Source organism: Aphelocoma coerulescens, chromosome 5 (genome assembly GCF_041296385.1).
Source record: "Aphelocoma coerulescens isolate FSJ_1873_10779 chromosome 5, UR_Acoe_1.0, whole genome shotgun sequence".
In the NCBI taxonomy this organism is placed as follows: domain Eukaryota; kingdom Metazoa; phylum Chordata; class Aves; order Passeriformes; family Corvidae; genus Aphelocoma; species Aphelocoma coerulescens.
The window spans coordinates 41994213-42016206 of NC_091019.1; the positions used below are offsets into that span (position 1 = coordinate 41994213).

Sequence of the window (21994 nt, forward strand, 5' to 3'; positions counted from 1 at the left end):
GATATTGACTCAAACTGAGCTTAATAAATTTAAATTAATAAATACTGAAAGTAAAACTATCAAGGATAGTAAGGATAGCTTAAAGAAACTACTGGTCAACTGAACAAATCTGTGAGGTTTTACACGGTAAGAGATCCAAATTAAAGATTCACATAACTTACACTACTTAAGTTACTCTGTACATACTGATGGACACTTGCATCCCTAGAGGCCAGGTATCACAGTGGTTACAGCTGCCCAAAGTGCTGGTTGGGGTACTCATACTGGAACCAGATTCTGCTGTGATGCCCCCAGCAGACTGTCCTCATAAGTTAATGGGAAGGTGGTGTAGCAGTACAACTCAAGAGGAAGTCCAAGCTCAACATACTTTGAAAAAATGTGTCATTTTATTTGTACACTTCCAAAGTTGTATGTAGTAATTTAAGAGTACAGTCCTGCAAATTTACTCATTGCTAGAAGAACTGCCAGGGACACAAGAAAGTATTTATTGATTGATCATCAAGTCAGAGGGGAATAAACAAACAAACAAACAAACAAAACCCCACCCCCCAAAATTAAAAAAGTTATGGGGCTTTTTTTTTTGCCCCAAGTACAAATTTTATAAATACAAAACAAATTCACAAATTACTTTGAATGCTAAATAAATATCTACTTAATAAACTCAGACCGAATACCTCCAGCCAGCACTGGTACAGTACTTGAAAAGATATGCAGTTGTACTCATTAGTGTTGAGAAGATATGCTCAAACAAGTTTTAAAAACACACACAGTTTCTTCAACTGTGCTACAGCAGAAGATTTTCTCTGAGTTGATAAAGCCCTCAATACCACAGCTCCCACAAAATCTAGAGGATGAAACAAGGTTATTTTGTGCAGGAAAAAACAAAGTACTTCTGGAAGATATCTGGACACATGAACGTATTAAAAATGTACAAAACCTCTGTAAACCAGTACTGTATCCAGTACATCTATCAAAATTATTAGACACTGAATAAAACTGTAGCAAAGGTAATCTTTCCTACATTCTCCTGAGTGCTTAATATTATATTGAGAATATAGTGCAGGCCACACTTCAAGGTGGTTAAACAGTTGTTATTGCTTTAAATAGACATGACGACTGCGCAATTTAACAATCCATTTTAATGAATGTAATAAATTCCCTCAAAAAATCCTTTGGAAGGCAGAGGTTAGATTCGTGACTTCTTTGCCACGGGAGCGGTGTGGTCCACATTACCAGATGTGATTGGAAGTCCAAGCTTTTGAGCCTGAATGTGGAAGAAAGCTTGAAGTCTAGTTCCAGCTTTTGCTTCACTTGTGTTACGAGGGTTGTATTCAAAGCAGTTTGAAAACATCAGCTCAATATCTTCAATGAATTCAGCTAGTGAATAAAATAAATTAATTTAGCATGTCTCAAGTCATCAGACAGCAGTGTGATAAAGCAGTATGACATCAGTAAATTAGTACAGTGATCCCACACAGAGCTGCGACACAAAAATGTCTTCACGGGCATCGAGTTTGTATCATTGTATCGGTGCTGTGCCATGTAAACATTCTTAAATTTCTCTGATTATCAGTACAGGAAACACAAATCAGACAGGAACACCAGTACCTTCTCTAATTATTTCATCAGTGTCACTCATTGACATCAAAGGCTTGAGAAATTACTAGAAGTTTCATAGCTGCCCATTTTTTACCTACCCATCATGTATGTTAGTAGTGAAGGATCTATGTTTAACAGATCTTATTTAAAAAAAAATTAGTAACTGCTCTTTTAAAAAAACCAAAACACACCACAAAACCCCAAACCAAACACAATTTCAGCTTTCTAATCATCTGACACAGTTCTATTTTAGGACAAGAATTTAAAGTGAGAGAACATGGTACAATATACCCCTTTCAACAAATAATACTTACATGCTAACTTATATTCACATTTATTCACTTTTTCACGGATTATATTTAAGGCAATAGGTTTTTTGATGATATCATAGTAGTCTGGTACCTAAAAAAAAATCCAAACAAAAAGATTCATGGACAAACAAATGGAAGCTTAAATTCTGCCTATTAAGGAAATCATGTATCAGCAAAAAGCATTTATGTTTTATTTTTAAATAAACAGAGGAGTCCTACACAACTACCTTCATTTCCTGAATTGAATACTAGTTTTCAGGCACTGCTTTTTCCTTTTTTTGTATCATCCAAGTAGCAGACTACAACAAACATTAGCCAGAAATTAAATGAATAAATCTACTCCTAAATGCCCTGTGAACAACTGTATGAAAATTGCTTGAACAGATAAGCACTATGCTGTTCCATCCATTCCCACCTGTCAAGTACAAAAATTATTTCCAATATTTTAAATTTATTTTTCCTGTACTATATTACAATGTTAAAAGCTCTTTAATCCTGAGTAATAACCATTTTGACTCCACCACTATTCATTCAGAATTCTGAGATTCCATCTACTTGTGTTGAAGAGAAGGTAGTGAACTTTTCTGGAGCAAGCAGGAGATTGTACGCAAGTACCAGAGATAAACTGCCACTCCAGAACAACATCTACGTGATCAAGAGTGAGGGGAGAAAAGGACTGCCTAACCTTTAAGTGTACTGATCACTTGGCTCCAATTTTGAATTCCAGTCAGCACCAAGTCTAGGGTGACTGTCTCACAAAGTGAGGTGGTGGAAGAAAAAGAAAAAGGTATCTGATCCAAATGTGACTTCCCCCCTCCAAGGAAAGATACCCACATGCACCATCATGTATGTTTTAAAACCAAGGTTTTGGTTATGGCCTGTAATTTTACTACAGATCAAGTGCAACCTGCAAATAAACCTAAAGGAAGAACGAGTAGAGAAACAGAATGAAATTGACATTTTTCATTCCTTTCCCTTTAGAAGTGCCATTTATGCAATTACTAAAAACAAAAGTCATTCTTTCTGGCTTGCTCTGCACTGACCATTAGATGTATTCTTTACATTGTCTTAAAGGCAGCTGAAAGTTTAAACCAAAATTTCTATCATGATGAAGAAAGTTTGGGTCAGGTATGGGTTATTCTTTCCAACTATACAGAGACTATCTCTTAGTGATTGATTCAGGCAAACCAGAATGCACTGAATTCTAGCAGTTTAGTTTCAGGATCAAAATTAAGTTGAATTCTCCATCTTTCCTTGCATTCACCAGATTCTCGCCTTTCCCAACATAATTCCAATACTCTAGAGTAGGCAATCACTAATCTCCCATTTCATTCAAAATTCCTGTCCTCCTCCTCTATGCTTACTTCTTTCATTCTACATTTGTACATCATTCTCTTTATCCAGACAGATTAATCCTTCCAACTATTTATGACTCTGAATTCAGAGTTTCAGATCTTCATTAAACAGTTATCACTGATCATTTTAACAGAGCACTTAAACACCAAACTCTAGATCACCAAAAATGTCTGTGCAGAGTTGCCCCAGAGGGCTTGGAAAAGACAGGCACTTTGACAGGGTTGGATAGTTCCAGCAGTGCCTTACAACTGACAAGCCAGTGGAGCCTGCAGAAAGCAGCTTTGGGAACTTTTATTGTAGTAAAAACCTCTGGAGCAGCACTTACTTTGGGGTACCCACTTTATCATGCAGTATTTTGAATAAACAAGAGGGAAATTCAGAATGAAGCAACAAAATCATCTTTTTACTGCATTACAGTTAACATCAGCATGAAGTTGTTTGTATCTTATTATTTATCGCAGGTCTGTTCTCAGAATGTCTTTGCATAAATTAAAGATTAATTCAACTAATTAATTAATAACCACAAGCTTACCTTTAGCAGTCCTGTGCTGTACTTGTTGGTTGGGTTTTTTTCAAACCAAAGCATTTCACATTTTTAAATGCCCAATGAAAAGCATATTTAAAATTTTCCCGATACTGTATCAACTGTAGAAGTTATTGCTGGCACCAAATACCTGAACTGAAATGCACGAGTTCTCCTGCATCCCATTGCTTAGCTCTATCCCCCTGTTGGGACCATGCTATAAATTCCCAAGGTTTACTGGCAGCAGGCAGGACTCTCAGCCATTACTATTTCCTCTACAGTTCTGTCAGTTACCTGGATTTTGGAAACCAGTTTCATGAAAGGCCAGCTGTCATCATGTCGTACCAGTTCCACTATGAGTTGCTCAAAAGCTGAGAGTTCGTGGACTCCCCCCTGACGTCCTGAACTTCTCCTGTTCAGTATCGGAGGAGATTCTGGAAAAAAAACCAACCAAACACCCCACCAGATAGAAATTAAAGCCTGACAAAATCTTAAAAAAATTTTTAGAAAGTGAAACACCATTATTTTGGGGTACTAAAACTACAGTTTAAAAGCACAAGGCATGTAGTTTGGCCTAAAGTATTAACTATACTCCAGTCTTGTGTCTTACTACTAAAATGTCTCTCTTGTCATACAAAATTCTAAGTACCAGGACTTAGCTGGGTGCCTCCTCCATTGCATTAATTTTGGAAATGATTTTTTTCCACTGAATTCAATCTTAAAACAATTTGTTAAACACTTGAAGAAAAGCCCTATTAGAGAAAAACCAGAATAAGCTGCCTGCTCATAACTTTTACTTTCACAAAACCTCTATTCAGAGTGGTTTTATCTGCTTTCAAGAGTAGTCAGCAGGGTGGTTAAAGGAAAAGCTCAGAAATTCTGAATGGTGACGGACAGAAATGGTGCAGAATACAAGGCTGCCACACTGGAGTGCAAGCTCTTTTACACTCTTCAGTCTCGTGCACTGGGTCCTTTTTGTTTTTAAAAGGTTATTGTATCTTTCCAAGTACTTCCTTACCATCAAACTATGGCCTTAACAAGCAAGGACACTGTTGGCCCTGTACCAGACAGACAACATTTTTCTACTGGCAGCAGTTTCTCATTGCATGTGTATATTCCCAATTTCACTAACTTGCCTTTATCTGTGTTCTTCACTGTTTAATTCTTTAATAAAACAAAACCGAAAAGCTATGAGTAAATATTTGCATTTGTGTGGGTTAAAGCATTTTCAAATTTTCTATCCACTTATTATAGAGCATATTGTGTGCAAATATGAAATTTCAAATATGGATATGATAAATCTCAGACGGCTGAATTTTTTTTTTAATATCAAAGAATTTTTTTTCACTTCTGTCACTGCAAAAGAAAAACTCTCATTGGAACTGCCTTCAACCACCACTTCTAGTCTCCTTGCTCTACCACACAAATATTTTAGCAAGGAACAGAACATGGATTTTGCTGTGATAAACACGTTTCTCTAACCTGTGGATTGTCGTTTTCTGCCTCTTCTCTTGGGTTCAGCAACAGGAAGAGAAAGCTTTGAAGCAGAAACTGGAAACTTCCTAAGCCGTTCACTGGAGTCTGCTGTATCAACAATTCTAAATCCAAGGGAGTTGGAAGGGCTGTTTTCCAGTGTGTTATCAGCACTCTTTCTTCCTCTTCGTCTTCTTCGAGGACCAAGTAACTCCACAAAAACATCTGCTTGTAATGAACTTTGGCTCTGACGAGTGGTCCGGCTATTAAGTTTTAAAGTAGGCTTTGTCACTGCTGAAGAGGCTGATTTTATGTTTCTCAAACCCCTTCTGGTAATTTTTGATGAAGACTCAATTTGCTGGCTCCGAGAAGCGTATCTTGCCTGACGCTGGCTGTTCTGACTTGAGAACGGATTGTTGAGTTTGGCTGCTCTCATTTTTAATGGAAACTTGACCTGGGATCTTCCTTGCTTTGATGGGCTGCAAAGTGAACAGTTACGTTTATTTATTCCAAAATTCCACTCGTCTCTTTTCCCTCAGTTTTCTAATTCAGCATTTAAGAAACCCAGCCATTCAAGGTTGAACTGGTAAGGAGCTGGCTTGTAACCTGATGCAGTCACCCGTTATTACCCATCACCCATAGTCACCATTACCTTAAATACCGCTCTGGGGTCTCTTAATTAAGTATTATGTGGTGTACATACCTTAAAGAAATGCTCAGAATTCTGATCACCTTTGCAGCTTATGCAACAGAATACATTAACTGGAGCACCAGCTATAAATTTCTTTAAATCAGTTCTTTCTCACAGCAAGTGTTAACTATTAGGATTTCTGAACATTATTATCAGCCGCATAAATAAACTGCAGTTGTAAAATGATACATATAAGAGTTATGCTCTGGTCAGGGTTTATAACTAATACTCAAGACTCCCCTTCCTTTACAGGGGAGAGAGAAGATCCCAAAGATAAATTTATTTCTCAAGGTTATGCACATTCTCTCCAACTACTGCATTTCAACTGTCAGAGCTGCAAATAACTTGCTTCAGTCAGTTCAGAAGACTGTACCAAAAAGAAGAAAAATACTGAGATCAGAAAAGTTTCCTTCAATTTTTATGTTGCTGGCATGTGTATCAAATAAAATTTTTACTGAAATGATCACTCTGTATTATTTAGTTGATTGTGTAGGGTTTCTTGGTTGGTTGTTTTTCAAGGATTTTTTTTGGGTTGTTTGTTCGGGTTTTGTTTGTTTTGGTACTGTTACGGCTTTAGGGGGCTTTTTCAGGGGGTAAGGGTGGTGTGGTTTGTTTGTTGGCCTTTTTCAAACAGCTACTGCATTAGTCCTCAAGCCTTCCCAATGCCACATGGCCTCCGATGGATTGCTTTCTCTAATGTTCTAATACAGTATGCATCTAGTCCTCCAAAATTCAAAACTGGACAAAACTAACTCCAGGGTTTCTCCAGAAAACCTTCACTGTTTGAAACCCTCTCCACTTTACATTCAAACAGTAGCTGTACAGAACTGCAGCTCTGATGGCCTTCTCTCACCCATACATCCAAAGTTGGAATTTTTATCCTGAAAAGTGGGCCTAAGTCCAGGAGCCCAAGCTTTTGTCAGAATTAAATCTTTGGTAAGAGCCAAATTCGTAAGAGCTGCCGTTTGTCTAAAAATAAACATCTTTTTCAAACTAGAGCTCCAAGAGACATGTTTATGTGAGCAATTACTCCACATAATGATCAAGGTGGTATTTTAAAGTCTATTTACCTTATCTCTTCCTCCTCTTGAGATTCATCCTCCTCATCTTGCTCTTCTTCATAATGCTCCTCCTCACTTTGTCCCATCTCATCATAGTCTGCCTCTTCTTCCCCTTCTAGTTGTTCAGCAGTCTCTTCATCACTTTCCACAGAAGGTCTCTGTCTGGAGGAAAGGCGTCTAGAGCGCTGTTTTGGTCGGCACTCCGGGCAAAACCAATCTCCTTCAGGAATGACCTAGAAACAGAAGGGGAAAAGGAGAGAAAAAGCATTAGCAATATGCAGTTAAGTTATAAGAACTATTCAAGTTCTGTGTAAAAAGGAAGCACTTCTTTTTCCTGAGATACCTTCAGCTTGGGCCTGATGCAGTGGGTATGATATCCTCGATCACAGCCATCACACAGCACCATGCTTTCTGCATCGCCTTTCTTCCGACACACTTTGCAGCGAGCATTGAGGATGGACTTGGACCAGATGACACTTCGATCCAATGTAGACAGATGAAGGAAGACTTGGGACAAGCTGGTAGAAGAAAGAAGTGACTCTCTCCAGCGATCCAGAACTGTTTTATAGGACCGTCCACCATCACTGGCATCTTCCATTGAAGAAGGGGATTTAAAAAAATAAGAAAAATGACAAACCCCCACAGAATTATCAAACTTCTTTTTCAAAGATCCAGGTTATTCTAGAATATGGAGTTAATACTGTGACTGTCAAGCAGACAGCAGTAGCAAACTGGGGTAATATTTCAACCTTTGTCTTATCTCTTCAATACTGGAGTATTTTCTCCATAGTTTCCAAGAGGCTATAGCTTTAAGATTTTACTCTTCAATACCTATTCAACTTAGAACTTGTACATACATAGGTCATGAATAAGACAGTAAACTCTGATATCAAACTGGAAACCTAACAATTTGGTTTAATTTATAAAATATAAAAGATTACTTAAGATTATGAAAAAATGATCACATGTACAATTTACCTGCCTTTGTATTTTACATTTGGAAATCCCCAAGTGTTTAAAGAAAAGTACCTGAAACTTCACTGGCAAGAAACAGCTTGAAGGGCACTTTTCACCCACACTCGCTCCAGTACAGTCTACCAGAGAGCCTTTCAGCCCTCTGCCCATGCCTCAGTGCCTTCATTCCTGCCCTGCACTCTGCCTTCACAAGCACCTGCATCTCTGTGTGGCTGACCAGGTTGGGTGACGGACCTGGATGAAATATAACTGTTTCCTTAATACCTTTTAAGCAATGTAGCATACAGGAATCTGTGGTATGCAAGTGTGAAACCAAGTAACACCTGGGTTCCTAATGATGTTAGAAATAAATGGTAGGGGGGAATAGTTGGAAATTAGATGGCATTTTCAAATAGTTTTGGTTTGCAATCCAGGCCATGGAAGTGGCCACACAAACAAACACACAGACTGAATAGCAAGGGGGACAGTACTGAATGGGAATGGGCAGCTGGGAACTAGAGAAGCAAAGAGGCTGTTTGAGGACCCAAGAGAAAAAAGAAGGTATAAATGACACCCTGCATTGCTGCTGCTGAGCAGAAAGCTAATTTCTTTATTGAAGCTGAAAGTTATTTCTTGCATTTTAAAGTAAGAAGGTCTGAGGACAGGAAGAGACAATACAAGAGTGCTTTTGATTATGGAAACGTCCGCAGACCTCCCTTCTAAAAGTGACAGTCCAGCTACTACTGCGTGATCTCAGCTGATTAATGCACTCTAGTATAAAATGCCACCCTGCCTGCTGCACTACTGACAGTGGGCACACGAATGGCCTGTGATGCACCTGTCTGCCAAATGATTTATTCTCAGGAATAAGAAGAGAAAATATCTAATAACAAACAAAAAAAGAACAAAAATGAGACTAATTGCTCTCCTGGCAAGGTCCTTCTGCCTTCTCATCAACGGGCTGCCAGGATTTGTCTAATCTTGCATACATTTGCATTAGCAGCAAGCAGCACAAGAGAAGTGATGGGAGAAGGCAGAGGATAAACAGGCAATACAGCTTCATCAAAAAAATACAGCCACTCCTGAACTGCAAACCTGTATTTCCTAACATTTCCTATTACTTAGTCCTTAGGCTTCCTGTGTTAAGTTCAGTCTTCCGAAGACAGTGGACAAGGTCCTTTTCACAGCACTGCAGTATATCTCCATGGATTTTTTAAAAAATTCAGTAAGAAAATTAAAACCACTTAAATCAGGTTTGTACTGTAACTCTTACAAAGAACTTTATCTTAAGCACATATGTAGTTTGGCAAGCATTTCTTTTGATAACAATGGCAGCTTGAGCATTATTACTTTTATTTGGAGGTTATTTTCAGCCTGGATTGGTTCACCAATATAGTTCATCACGCAACACAACAAATACACTGCAACCGCAAATTTGCAGAGCAAGTAGAGATGAAAATCACTGGCCACAACCTGCTTCAGCATGTCCTGCTGCTGAAACAAACAAGCCAAACAACACTCACTGTTTCAGATCCCAATTTGTAAAATAAGAATAACACATTTTTCTTCCATCCATCATCTTTCTCATTTACATTGTTAACTTGGAGGGAGAAATGGCCTCTTCCTTTGTGTCTGAGCAGCTCTACACTGCACAGTGGGATACCCTTCTGTCAGCTAAGTCCTCCAAGCCTTGCTACAATGCAAATGAAGTCATTTGACAGATCTATGCACTCATCTATCAATAGCTAATTGAGTTCAGGGAAGGGTTTTCCATTCTAGTGTTTCTAGAAAGGATATGCAGTTGCACAATGCTGTAAGTTTCAGAAAAAATGGGGACATTAAAAGGAAGGGGAAAAAAAACCCCAGGATTATGTGAACATGCAGATTTTGGTCCCCAAGTGATAAAAAGAAAATACAGTTCTTTATTTCTGGTTGCAGAAACCTTTTTCTAAGTTTTAAATATTTGAGCTGTATTGTTTCAGTACCCATGTTTAAACCTTTGTCTTCAATACCACAATTCCTTCACTGTAAGGAACTGGCTACAAAATTAATTAAATAAAAAACAATAAAAATAACCCCTGATAAAATATTCAATGCTTTCTAATTCTTAGCAATACAAAATAACATTTAAAATTTACCATCTCTCTGACTAGTCTTGTCTTTCACTCTCTTCCTCCTTTTATACCCCCAGTGGTGCCTTTCATCATCTTCTGCATTACCTAACATTAAATTCATAGAGTTATTTCAAACACCTTTTTGAAGCATGGCAGATTATTTTTTAATTAATTTTTATATTCTACACTTGTGTAGTCTAAAAATGTGACTTGAACAGTGATTCTAATATGTGCACACAGTGAAGGGTAGGACAGTACTGTGCATGGAGGAATTGCACATCCCAGTATCTACTTTGACTCCCACTACAAACAGAAGGCTTGAACTGAAAGCTCTGAAGCCTACCCTGCCTTACCTTTCTGTCCATCTCTGGTAAAATGGCCACAGGAGCAGACACTAACCACAGGTTTCTCTCTCAGCAAACAGTTTGTCTGGTCTGTGCTACCACAAACCTCCTCACATCTCAAAAAATGTAGCCAGGTTATGGGCACAATTCTCAAGGACCAAGAGAATTAGTTCATCTGTCCACCTGAAACAACACACTTTGGGTATTTTTGTGCAGGAGTGTTCTTGAGCATTAAAATGATTAAATTAACCTCCCAAGAAGGAAGAGCCATAGTTAACCTCATCTGCTCCAACTACAAGGCACCCTCCTTGACTGTCTTCTCTGAAGAGTAAACAAAAATTCTTCATCATAAAAAAAGCCCATTTCCACCTTTGCTGCCTCTGCTCATGAAACTGCAGGGAAGTAATGAAAGCATGAGAACAAAGCATGTGCATACACTAATCCCAGGATACTGCTGGGAGATGTCTAACACTATTATGAGGGCAATTATAAATATGAAAGGAAACAACTTTGGGAGTAGAGGAAACAAAGATAATCAAAATCTAAAAAGAAAGGAATGGAATAAAGACAAGCAAAAACGAGCAAAAAAAAGTTAGTTTGGGGTTTTTTGTCTCGCAAGGAGTGCGTGGCACAAGTTACAAAGTAGGCAAATGGTTCCCGCCATCAGTCTCAAAGGTGCTCCCATGAATTAGAATCCAACCTTTTGCAAGGAAATCTGAAGGATGCTTAAATGACTGAAGTCCTGAACTAGTACAGAAGGCAGACTTTTTTTATGGATGCCTCACTGAACTCCAGGGCAATCAAATCACTTCATCATTTTATACCTCAACTTTCACATCTTTGTAAAAGGAATGATGAGACCTATTACTGCACTACAAAGTATTTTGAAATGTAAGGAAAAGTAAATTTATATCACAAAAGAAACAAAATTCATAACAAAAACTGCTTGTATTTCTTCTTTCCCAAACCATTTTTTTCTTAGAAGCAGCACTTCAGAGTTTCCTTCAAACAACTATTTAAAAAAGAAAAAGGCTTTTTTACATCTTAACTCCAAAAGTTTTGCAGGAAAACAATGTACTGCAACTGCACCCCCTCCTTTCCATGACTCTTCCCAAACATTACCTTGGGCTGCACTGAAGGAAGAAAAACCAAATTTTCATAATAATATTAAATATTTAATGAAAGGATTTCTAAAAGACAGTTCAAAATTAAGAAATGCATACAATTCAAATCATGTTACATTTAATCACCAGACAACAGAAGATTAGTGGGCATCTAGCAGCTCTGAGAGGCCGAGGGGGCCATTTCTGGGGTTTCCAGATCTCCTTTCACATCACTATCTTCTCTGTCAGTCTTTTCTTGCTCTTCCACTTGAACATTAGGTATGCACCTCAACTCTAAACCTATCAGAATCACCAGCAAGGCTCTTGGCAGCCTGATAGAGCCTCAAACAAAAACGGAGCTGGGAGGAGCAGCTGGTCCTTTTATTGCTGTGCCGGGTCCCTTTGTCTGCTCTGCACCCTGGAGGCCACCGGCATAAACCTGCCAGTGACTGCAGGGAATTTCAGTGTGCTGGCTTTAGGACTAGCAGCCATAAATGAAAACTAAAAATTGTTAAGTATGGCTCCATTCTCTAACAGGAACAGAGTAGAGTAAAAGGGGGGGATGGAGAGGGCAAAGAAACTTTGCAGTGAAAACAAGAACTGAAACAATGACAAAGACAGAGCATTTTCAGTGAGGTTTAAAGCAGAAATGCGGGGGCACTCTTTTTAATGCAAGTTTTCCCTTGTACTGCTACCAAAACAGAACTCCTAGCACTTCCTTGACTTCCAATATTTTTGCTTCAACGGTAACTCAATCAGCCAAAAAGTTGTGATTTTCAGATTTAACATTAGAAACAGATATGGCAAGGCACTTTGTCTAGGAGCTGGGTCCCTTATGTAACGGGAACAACTATTAAAAAAACACCCCTCCTGTTAGAAAAAAAAAGAAAATGCTGCAGAGACACAGTAATCTATATAGGAACAGTCAAAGCCAGTAACTCCTCAAACTAGTGGTTACAAACTTATAGCTAATTTCTATCATAAGAATAATGATGGCCATACTCTAGAGGGGTCAGGAAGAAGATGCATCACAGCTCTGAGCACATGACAGTCCTGAAAACAAAGCATCCACTTTTCATTAAATGGTTTAGTAGCACTATAAACACCTCCTTGCCAAGCTCAGTAGAGAACTTTTCTTTGTCTGTTACACATATGCAATCTTGCCTTCATTCAGATTCACCTCCTGCTAAAAGTAGCCCATTACGAAACTGAAAACATGAGGTATTTGGCACCAAAAAGGAAGAGGGAACCCAACACCGTTGCTTAATGGTTAGGGCAGTAAGCCAGAGCAGAGGACACCTGGGATCCTTCCTGCTCCTCAGCGATGTAGGTTATTCTATACATTACTGTAATCTTAGAGCAGTAGCATTTTTTCACAGCAGAAGAGATGCACGGGCACACTACAGTAAACAAACATCAGAGATTTAAGACATGCAAAACATGTACATTTGCTTTCCTTATATACTCCCTCTGTCACTCAGTATAAAACACCTAAGAGAGAACAGAATTTCCAAGTTAAAAAAAAACAAAACACCATCATTCCAAAGGTAAGGCAAAAACACGAAACAACATAAGGTTATGGTAGAGTTGAAACTACCAAAAAAAAGACACAGAAACTTTCTCTCCAATACTTCTAGGACATTTTTCTTCTTTTAGTGTTTTTCCTCTAACTCAGGATCCATGATCAATGGCCATAACCTCTAATAACCATGTTTTTCCCCTTAGGGGAATAGTGAACTTACAACTGGCAGAAAGGGGCTGTTGGCAAAACACTCTCACACCCCGGGTGGAAATGGAGGCATATAATGAACAACGTATTTACAACTTGTATATGAAAAGTAGGACAAATGCTAGAGGTACTGTCAGTTAACTGTTGCACAGGTTGCAAATCTAGTCATATAGCAGGAAATAAGCTGTATCATGCCTGGCTTAGAAACTGCACACATATCTGAGTTGACCAAACACTAAGCCAAGTAAAGCTTTTAAACAGCTGCGGTTTAAACTATTCCTGTGCTCTCCCCTTTCATCTCAACCATTTGCTGCACTTCCCTCTTCTAGAGGTCATCACACCGGTATCAAAAGCTTGTGGAAGGGAACCCATGCCCATGTGTCAGTCTCTGGCACAGATCTGGCACAAACTCATCTTCAGTGGCAACTGATACCCAGACAGCAGGCTCCACATGCAGGAGCTGCCAAAATGCAGAAACAACTTCAGGTCAACTGCGCCACAGGGCACTAATATCTTGTGTTAATGCACCAAAACCTGCATCTTCGTCTTCAACTACTACGGCAGAGTCTGCCAGAGCATAAGGATTTTATACACAGAGATTATGAGAGGAGAGTATCAGTCTACCAGGGTGTGTAGCAGTTGGTGCTCTGGAGGATCCTGGAGTGCGCTGTGCTGACAAACCAGAGCTGAGAGGTAAAGCAGCCCGGCAAGCACAGAGCACAGCTCATCCCCAGTGTGCCATCCAGACAGGAAATCTGACCAAGACAGCCACGTTGGGAAGTAGGAACCACCTTTACACATTTCTCTAAGATACAACTCCACTTCTGAGCTGTAAAAGGATTCTAAGGAATCCAGACCTGAGGGATCACAGGAAAACAAAGTGACTTTATGCACTTTGGACCCTCTCTCTCACATCTGGAGCCCCATCAGAGGAAGCCAAGTAAGGAATATGTGTCAAAGTCAAGCTATAATCCTGCTTTGGTTTAAATTTTTCTTGCAACCTTTTATTTCCAAGTTTTACAGTACAAATGCAAAACCTAAGAATCTTAAAGTTTGCAATGTAAATCTTTCCTACACTTACTATAAGTATTCTGTTATTGCTGAACAAGGTGATCCAGATACACCAGGCCTATGTTGCTTTTACTGAAATGGTATAAAAAGCAGCACACATTTTTACAACCTAGAACTAGCCTCAACAGTAATTCTGAATTATAGTATTCCCCCACAAAGCTTGATCATTTCTGCCTAAGGGCATAATTTGTCTCCCAATGCATCAATAAAACTGTACAGCCACATAAACTCACTGAAACAATCTATGTTAAATAAGCATGTACTTAAGAGTAAAATTTGCTGTTAATTAATACATTTTATATATATATATTTTTAATATATACATATATACTTGGATGTGTTAACTTTTTTCCTTCTAAAGCACCCAGTCTTACAAAAAAAACAAGAGGGTTCGCGGTAGGGGTTTTACTGCAGTATTGGGGTGGATGTGCTTGGTTGGTTTGTTAGTTACAAAACCTTACACAAGATTAGAGACATAGTTTCAATTCTGAGCCTTACCAAGAGGTGCCTTGAGAAACCTCCGCTCAATTCCTTGTTCTATCTGAAGCAGTGCAGATGCCAAGTAGTGGACCACGTTACTGACTGGCTGAGGAGTACTTGTACTTGTTGATGCAGCACTCGGAGCTTCGGTTTTTAACCCAACAAGTCTAAAAGAGAAATGTATTAAATTATCTTTGGCTCTGAATTTAACACCAGAGATACTTGCACATATATGTATCCACAGCAGCTTCTTATTTTAACTTCATGTACAGGCATGGATTACGGACATGAACCGATATGACACATTAGTTATCCCAGTTCCTATGTTTGCTCAGTTAGCCTAGTTCATCTAGATAAATCATCTTTAGGTAACAGTTATCTAAATTGCAAGAAATGTGGATGACAAATTTCAAAACAATTATTAACGTTTCCAGAAAATCTGACGCAACATCCATCAGCTAGATTATGACAGATTTCAGTGAAGAATATAGTCCCAATCATTCATCGGTGAAAACACTTTCAGTGGTGAAGTGTAGCCTTTTAGAACACATCCATTTGCAGAAGTACACAGATCCCTACAATTCAAAAGATTTTTGAAAAGGAAATAAACAAAACAAAAACAAAGTAATTTAAAAATGTAAATCAAGAATTGTTAACTTGTATGTTCTCATCCTTGGAGGATCTCCCTAAAATACTAACTTCTTATGTAAGGGTGGTAAAAAAACCTCCCAAACAATAAAGAAAAAACCTAAAAACCCCCTGAAACCAATCAAACCAACCCCACAAACAAACAAAGCACCAAAGAGGTAGTTTTCCAATAAAACAGGACCAAAAGACTAAGTAGTCATTTCAAAGTGTAGTTAATCATTCTGAACCACAAGCATTAAGCAACATGTACGAGAGCAACTCACACCACTGAAAATAAAATTCAATTTCTACTTGGGGTTTATAAAAAAACAACTAATTAAGACTGTCTGGATTCTGCTTTTTTCTCGTGAATAAGCAATGCTTTTGGTTGTCCCTGTTCTTTTTTCACACTTAAAAGCTGTTCATTGTATTTTGCAGTCACACACATTTTGAGAGCCTGAAAGCAAACAGAAAGAAAGCTGCATAGTTATTTACATTTCACTAGTCAAACTCCAAGGTCTTAATGAGATGTCACTTGCTCTGAGATGGATAAAAAGCCCTGCATCAAAAGCAATCTGTCACATGATTTCAGAATTCCATAGTCTGATTTAATATGCAAGACTTTATTAGAGTAGACTTTATTCAGAAACTCTGATGGAGTCAGTATCGAATGGAAAAAAATTAAGCTACAAACTTCTGCAGTTGAGCTGAGAGGTGGCACTGAACAAGTACCCAGCATAAGTGGAAACATAAATTTCAGCTTCTCAGTTAAAACAGTGGATTATTTCTCTATTGTGGTTTTCAGGAACCAAACGTCTGTAAATTGTGTGATTAATATAAAGGATGACCCCATCCATTTTGCATGCAACCAGAGAACTTTGATTCAAAAGATAGTCTTAAAGGAAAATTCTAATTCAGAGTGATGAACAAGAACTGAAATAAAATGGGAGAACAACTTGAAGAACTTTAAATTCCCAACATCCAACACAGCACTCATTAGTCCACTCAGAAATATGGCTTTTATAAAAGTCTAACAGCAGAAAGCCTCACAAAATACATAAGGCAAACAGTATGTTAGTACAATAATTGTCTTGAATGAATCTTTTTTCCTGAAGTATTTCAAGATTCACAACCTATCAAGACATACAATTTTGTATGTATTAACTGTATTAAGGTGGACCTTTATTTCTAAGAGGTATATAACTTCTGAGAATTAAGAATTTGGAAATCTTCACCATTTCTGTGATTTCTGAAGTTCGATTTACAACGTGAACTGGTATCAGAGACCCACATCTGTCTCAAGTCTTTGTTTAAAAACCAAACAGAACACCACAAAACAGCTACAACACTGTAGGATTTGAGGTTTCCTTTCTTCTACTATGTTGCAGCTTGCTCTATAGAAGTATTATCATTCCTAAACTTGTAAGATCACATCTCCATTTCGCTGCCATGCTTAAAGTTATTCCAGACCATGGCCTGTTGCCCTGGTGGTTCTTACTGTGACTCGTGAGGTACACTGGCCAGTTCAACCAGCGACATGGTGCTATTACCATTTTTCCTTTTCAACACTACTACTCATTTCAGAAATTGGAGTTTTTGTTTTGTTGTTTTGTTTGGTGGTTTTTGGTTTTGTGTCATGTTGGAGGTTTTTTTGTTTGTGCGAGGTTTTTTTGGTTTGGGGGGTTTTTGGAGGGGGGTTCTTCTGGAAAACAAAACATCAATTGCCAGTTTAATTTTTCCCTGCACTTAAAATTATTTTAAAATGAATCCACATGTTCCTTCTTTGATAATTAATGTTCACTTTGAACAGTGTAATATCTGAATACTGAAAGTTGTAAAAATTGGTGCCTTAGTCTTACATGGTAATAGAACAGCATCATTTAGAGACTATAAACCAATGCAAAATCTCACATTTTAAGATTCATAATCTTAAAAATCACCATGTGGAAGAATTTGAGGGTAATAATAATTTGAAGGTCAAAAAACCCCCAACCAAACAAAACCAGAGCACTGCTATAAAACTCAAAGAGAAGAACCATTATTTAAGCTATAGCTCTTACCTGTCTTTCACAATGAACTTATCTTGATCATCAGTTTCCATTTCTTCAGGTTCTTCATTCACAGTTTTAATAATACCATTTTCTTTGTTTTCATCATTCAGAAACTCATATCGTCCATGCTCTAAGGCTGCTCTCCAAGCCTGTCTGTCTGTAACCTGAAGCAAACATACAAATTTGAGGTTTCTAAAGAATCAAAGGACACAAACTTTTAGTACCCATTACTGTCTACATTTAATTTAATTATGCTTTTAGTAAAACCACAGCATTCAAGAGTTCTCATTTAAGTTACAGACTTGACGGCACCACTGTGTTCCTACATGCTACCATTTACAAATACCTTAATAGCCCCCAATGTTCCTTGGTAGATTCTGTCTTCAATGTCCAAAAGGAAGTCTCTAAGTCTCAGTTCAAGCTGCTTCTCTGCAGGTAGGTGAGATCCATCGTGGATATTCTGCATCCTTCCCCGTCCTACAGGAGGTCTGATGTCACTCTGAGGTTTTTCTGCAAGAACAGCAAGTAATCTGGTGTCAGTAGATTTTGTTCTTTTAAAGCAGCTGTTGGCAGAGGAAACAACAGTACAAGCCAGAGCAAGCTGAATTCATGGGTTCAAAATTCCCTTCCTGTAGCAAGCTGCCAACACCAATCTGTACCAACTAACCCATCCGATTCAACCAAGCAGGGTATTCTTTCAAGAGATGACCAATAGATTGGCATCCACTCGTAACAACATGAGAGAAATCCTCACTAATTTAGAAGTAGTTCTTTTGTCTTAAAATTCTTTTGAAAGTAGTAGGTAAGTAACACCACCCCTGCTCTAAGTGCAAGAAGAAAAAACAAAAAAGAAAATAGTCACATTTCTATTACTTGATAGCTCTTACAAGAGAACTCTTCAACTGTCTTTCCTGCATGTATCTTTACCATAGAAACACTTACAGTAAGCATGTGCAACTGAAAATCATAAAACCTAACGGAATGAGACAAGACAAAATCTCATTTAAAAACGTAACCTTAAAACAAAAAGAAATAATGATACAGGCACAGACGAGACTGACTGTGTCCTCTAATTAAACGCAGGCGGAAAATGAGCAAGATATCACAATAATTTATGAAAACAAGGCGAGAGCTGATGACAGGCTGTCAAGTAAAAACCTCTTCCTAAGAGAACTCAAAGTTCATGCAAAAACTCAAAAGCCACAGTAAAGAGCTGAAAGTTTGCCCAAATTCTAAATTAGTGCTTGCAAGTCTGCATAGGTGGTGAACATTTTTGTTCACAGGATTTACCTTAAAACCTTTGAGTGCAGTGATGAGAAGGTACATGCAAGAATTTAAGAGGTATTGAATAAATACCATACCATAAAGCTGTTGTTAAGAAAGCACAGAATGAATTCCTAAGGTGCTCTCAATTGCTGAAACAATTCCGTGTAACTGAAAGTAATAACGCAAATACTCTCAAAATGTAGACTCTAATGCCTGGATGTGGGAAATGTCCTTTCTAGTTTAAAAGCAAAGAAAAAATGCAGTATTCTTTCTTGAGCAGAATCAGAAAAGCAGCAACTGCTTTTCAAACAATTGACAAGGAAAAGTTAGTGGATACTGGAATAAAATCAAGTTAACAGCACATATCAATTTTATTTCCATGCTCTTTTGAGCGGGAACTGGAAAAGGCAGAAGCACAGCCTGCAGTGCAGGAGAATCCCTCTAGTCCTGCAAGTCATTTGAGTGAAGATAATAGGGCAGCATCTGGAGTCCACAGCAAAAAAACTCCCAACCAAGCACATCTACATGTGGCTATTATTCCTGCTTATCACACAGTGGTGGCACCACTGGTACTGGACCACTGCATCTGAATTTCCATGATCTCTATTAAAGTGAAGTTCAAAGCTGCCTTTTTTTTTTTTTTTCCAATGTTATTCTACAATTCTAACATTGAAACTGAAGAAAAACCTATGACTGTGGAAATCAAGTTGCTTCACATCAGAAAGCAACACACAAAATACAGATAAAGGTGCAGCAATTAAGAAAATAAGGAACCATACATAGAAACTCAAATGTATCAGAAGATGATGGAGATTTTCTCACAAAAAAAACCCCAAATATAGAAGAAAGGGCTCAAAATATAGCTTAATTACTACACAAAACCTCTGTCCTCTGCTAGTTTCCACCAAAAGAAATGGTAGGTCAGTTATAAATTTAGCAGTATCTGATGTGCCCACAGCATGTCCTACCATATACACTTCAGGAAAACAGAATTTGTGTCTGCTCTGAATAATTTTCCTTTGTCCCAATACAGATAACCCAAAATCCTCATGGTAATTTGTCACAATTAAAAACAAAATGCAATTTCTTAAACATTACCCAAGGGAGTCTCACCTTGGTAATATTCTCTACCCACCAACACACCATAAATAAGCCAGCTGTAAGCTTGTATGTGTAAAATTGTATCAGTGATGGGAGCCAACGCCTTGCCAATAAATTGCAAAATATTTGGCTAGGAGAAAATGGAAAAAAACCCTGAATCCTAGGTCTAGGATGGTTTTCAGTACACTCCTATGTTTAAAAACCCATAAAAACATCTGCTATCCTGCTGTTTCCTTCTGTCCTGAGTGTCTGCCAAAGCAAGAAAAGGGAAAAAAAAACCCAGAAAAGAGTAACATCACAAAAAGCCACTGCACTGAAGTTAATCCGTGTAACAACCAACGCAGCTACGCTACTTTTTAGCTCATATTAAATTTTATTCCCCAATTAATCTTTTTCCAAAGCTAAAATTACTTCCTAAAGTTGTTTGTTTAAAAGCCAATCCCAGTTTACTAAGCAGTAAGGTAACAGACAAATCACTGCTTTTTTTTTTTAGCATGAGAAACCAGAAAATACCACAAAGTGGTGGGGGGAAAAAAAAAAAGGAAAGAAGGAAAAAAACCAAACATGTTTTCCATCGAGTGAAAGAAAGCTAAAGAATAATTCTTAGATCTTAGAATTAGAGGTTTCTATACTATTACATAGAACTTATATCTGTAGAAGCAAATTAAGACCCTTTCATGTACCTGGAATATGGAATTTCTCCACAGGAAAACTGCTTAGTTGTTCATATATTCTACTTTTCTCTTGTAAAAGAGTTTCTTTTAAGGCACTCTCCCTATGTCCTCGGGAATTGAGAGCCTCTAGGAGTTGGTCCAGTTGTTCCCGAGAACTGTAAAAGCACCAACGGTTTGGTTTGTATACTGGCCTTGGCACCTCTACGACAACACTGGTGTGTGAATCTTGGTCAATATTGGAGGTAGATTCAGAGGATTTCAAAGACTCTCCAGTTTTACTGAATACCTGAGGTTCATTTGTGCAAGACTGTCCACTATTCTGAAAGGAAGAGGTTCGAGGCAACAACATGTCTTCTGTGAGACCAGAATAGTCCTCCTCTACGAACAATCCAGGAACAGAAGGGAAAATCCAGTAGCGTCGGTACAGACGGTCACGACCTAACGGGGTGATATTTGTGCAGGCTGTTGCATTCTGAATCTTTTCTAACAGTTCCTTCTCTTTCTTTTGCTGTTCCTGTTTTAAAGCTTCTTCATCTTCAGCAGTAAGGGGTTCACTCTTTTCACAAGTGGTCTCTTCTTGTCTTGTAAATTCTTTATATCCATTTTGCCCTTTCCTTCCTAAAGTTAAAAGAAGAAGTATGATAGCAATTAATTTACAACTTTTTTTTTTTTTTAAAGCAAAAACTCAAATAAAGAGCAAATTTTAGTTTGGTCCCTTTCTGGTTATCTAGATTTACACCGTCAAAGACCATCAGCTCAGTCAAGAGACAATACTGGTTTTATTAAAGAAAAACTCAAGTGATTAACCCCCATTCCCTTGACTGAATAGGTAGCCACTTTAAATACACCTTCACTTTGCAGAAACTAGACTAAGTCTCATTTACTGACACTGTCATCTTCAATATCATACAAAAAGAACCAAAATTTTAAGAACTCAAAAATATATTATAGAAACATCTTATGATGATAAAGTAAAATTCTAGCAATTTCACTATTGAATACAAGCTATGAGTTAGACTTAATTTATCATACTCAAAATGATGAGATCTTAAAACCCCAAAAGTCTCAAAAAGACCAGAATCTCTACATAACAGCTCTCATGGCAAACTCAGGTATCTTACTTGACCACTTAAATTTTTAAGTGTATTAACTATTATTTCCCCCCCTCAATTTGTACAAGCTCCCGTCTTTAGTTTAACAAAGTATTACGTCCTGGTAGTCATCTACAATAGTATGTCTCACAATTGATACATGCAACCTGAAATGTGCTGTCAACATTCAAGTTCTACATGTTTCCAGTGTGACCTTCAATTCCCTAGTTGTAGGAATGAAATAAAAACACTTCTTTGTCATCCAGTCACAACGGCTCAAACATGGGTATTTGAGAAACCTGAAATTCTGTTTAGGATCTCATGACAAAGCTGTAATAAACATGTAAATCTGTATTACTGGATGACTCAGAATTT

At 37.9% G+C, this 21994-nt stretch overlaps 1 protein-coding gene across 4 annotated transcripts in view; it reads right to left on the reverse strand.

The window, feature by feature from the left end:
• Positions 1 to 462: 462 nt before the first annotated feature.
• The window catches only part of BAZ1A (bromodomain adjacent to zinc finger domain 1A), a 64228-nt gene continuing 42696 nt past the window's right edge, over positions 463 to 21994 (reverse strand). For all 4 annotated transcript variants that reach the window (XM_069017803.1, XM_069017800.1, XM_069017802.1 and 1 more), the window contains 10 exons: positions 20538 to 21146; positions 17834 to 17997; positions 17497 to 17651; positions 14828 to 14976; positions 7358 to 7605; positions 7024 to 7247; positions 5272 to 5741; positions 4084 to 4223; positions 1914 to 2001; positions 463 to 1377 (listed from right to left, as the gene is read on the reverse strand). In XM_069017803.1, coding sequence (XP_068873904.1) covers positions 1187 to 1377; positions 1914 to 2001; positions 4084 to 4223; positions 5272 to 5741; positions 7024 to 7247; positions 7358 to 7605; positions 14828 to 14976; positions 17497 to 17651; positions 17834 to 17997; positions 20538 to 21146 — 2438 coding nt within the window. In that variant the 3' untranslated portion in view covers positions 463 to 1186. The remainder of the gene's footprint in view (positions 1378 to 1913; positions 2002 to 4083; positions 4224 to 5271; positions 5742 to 7023; positions 7248 to 7357; positions 7606 to 14827; positions 14977 to 17496; positions 17652 to 17833; positions 17998 to 20537; positions 21147 to 21994) is intronic.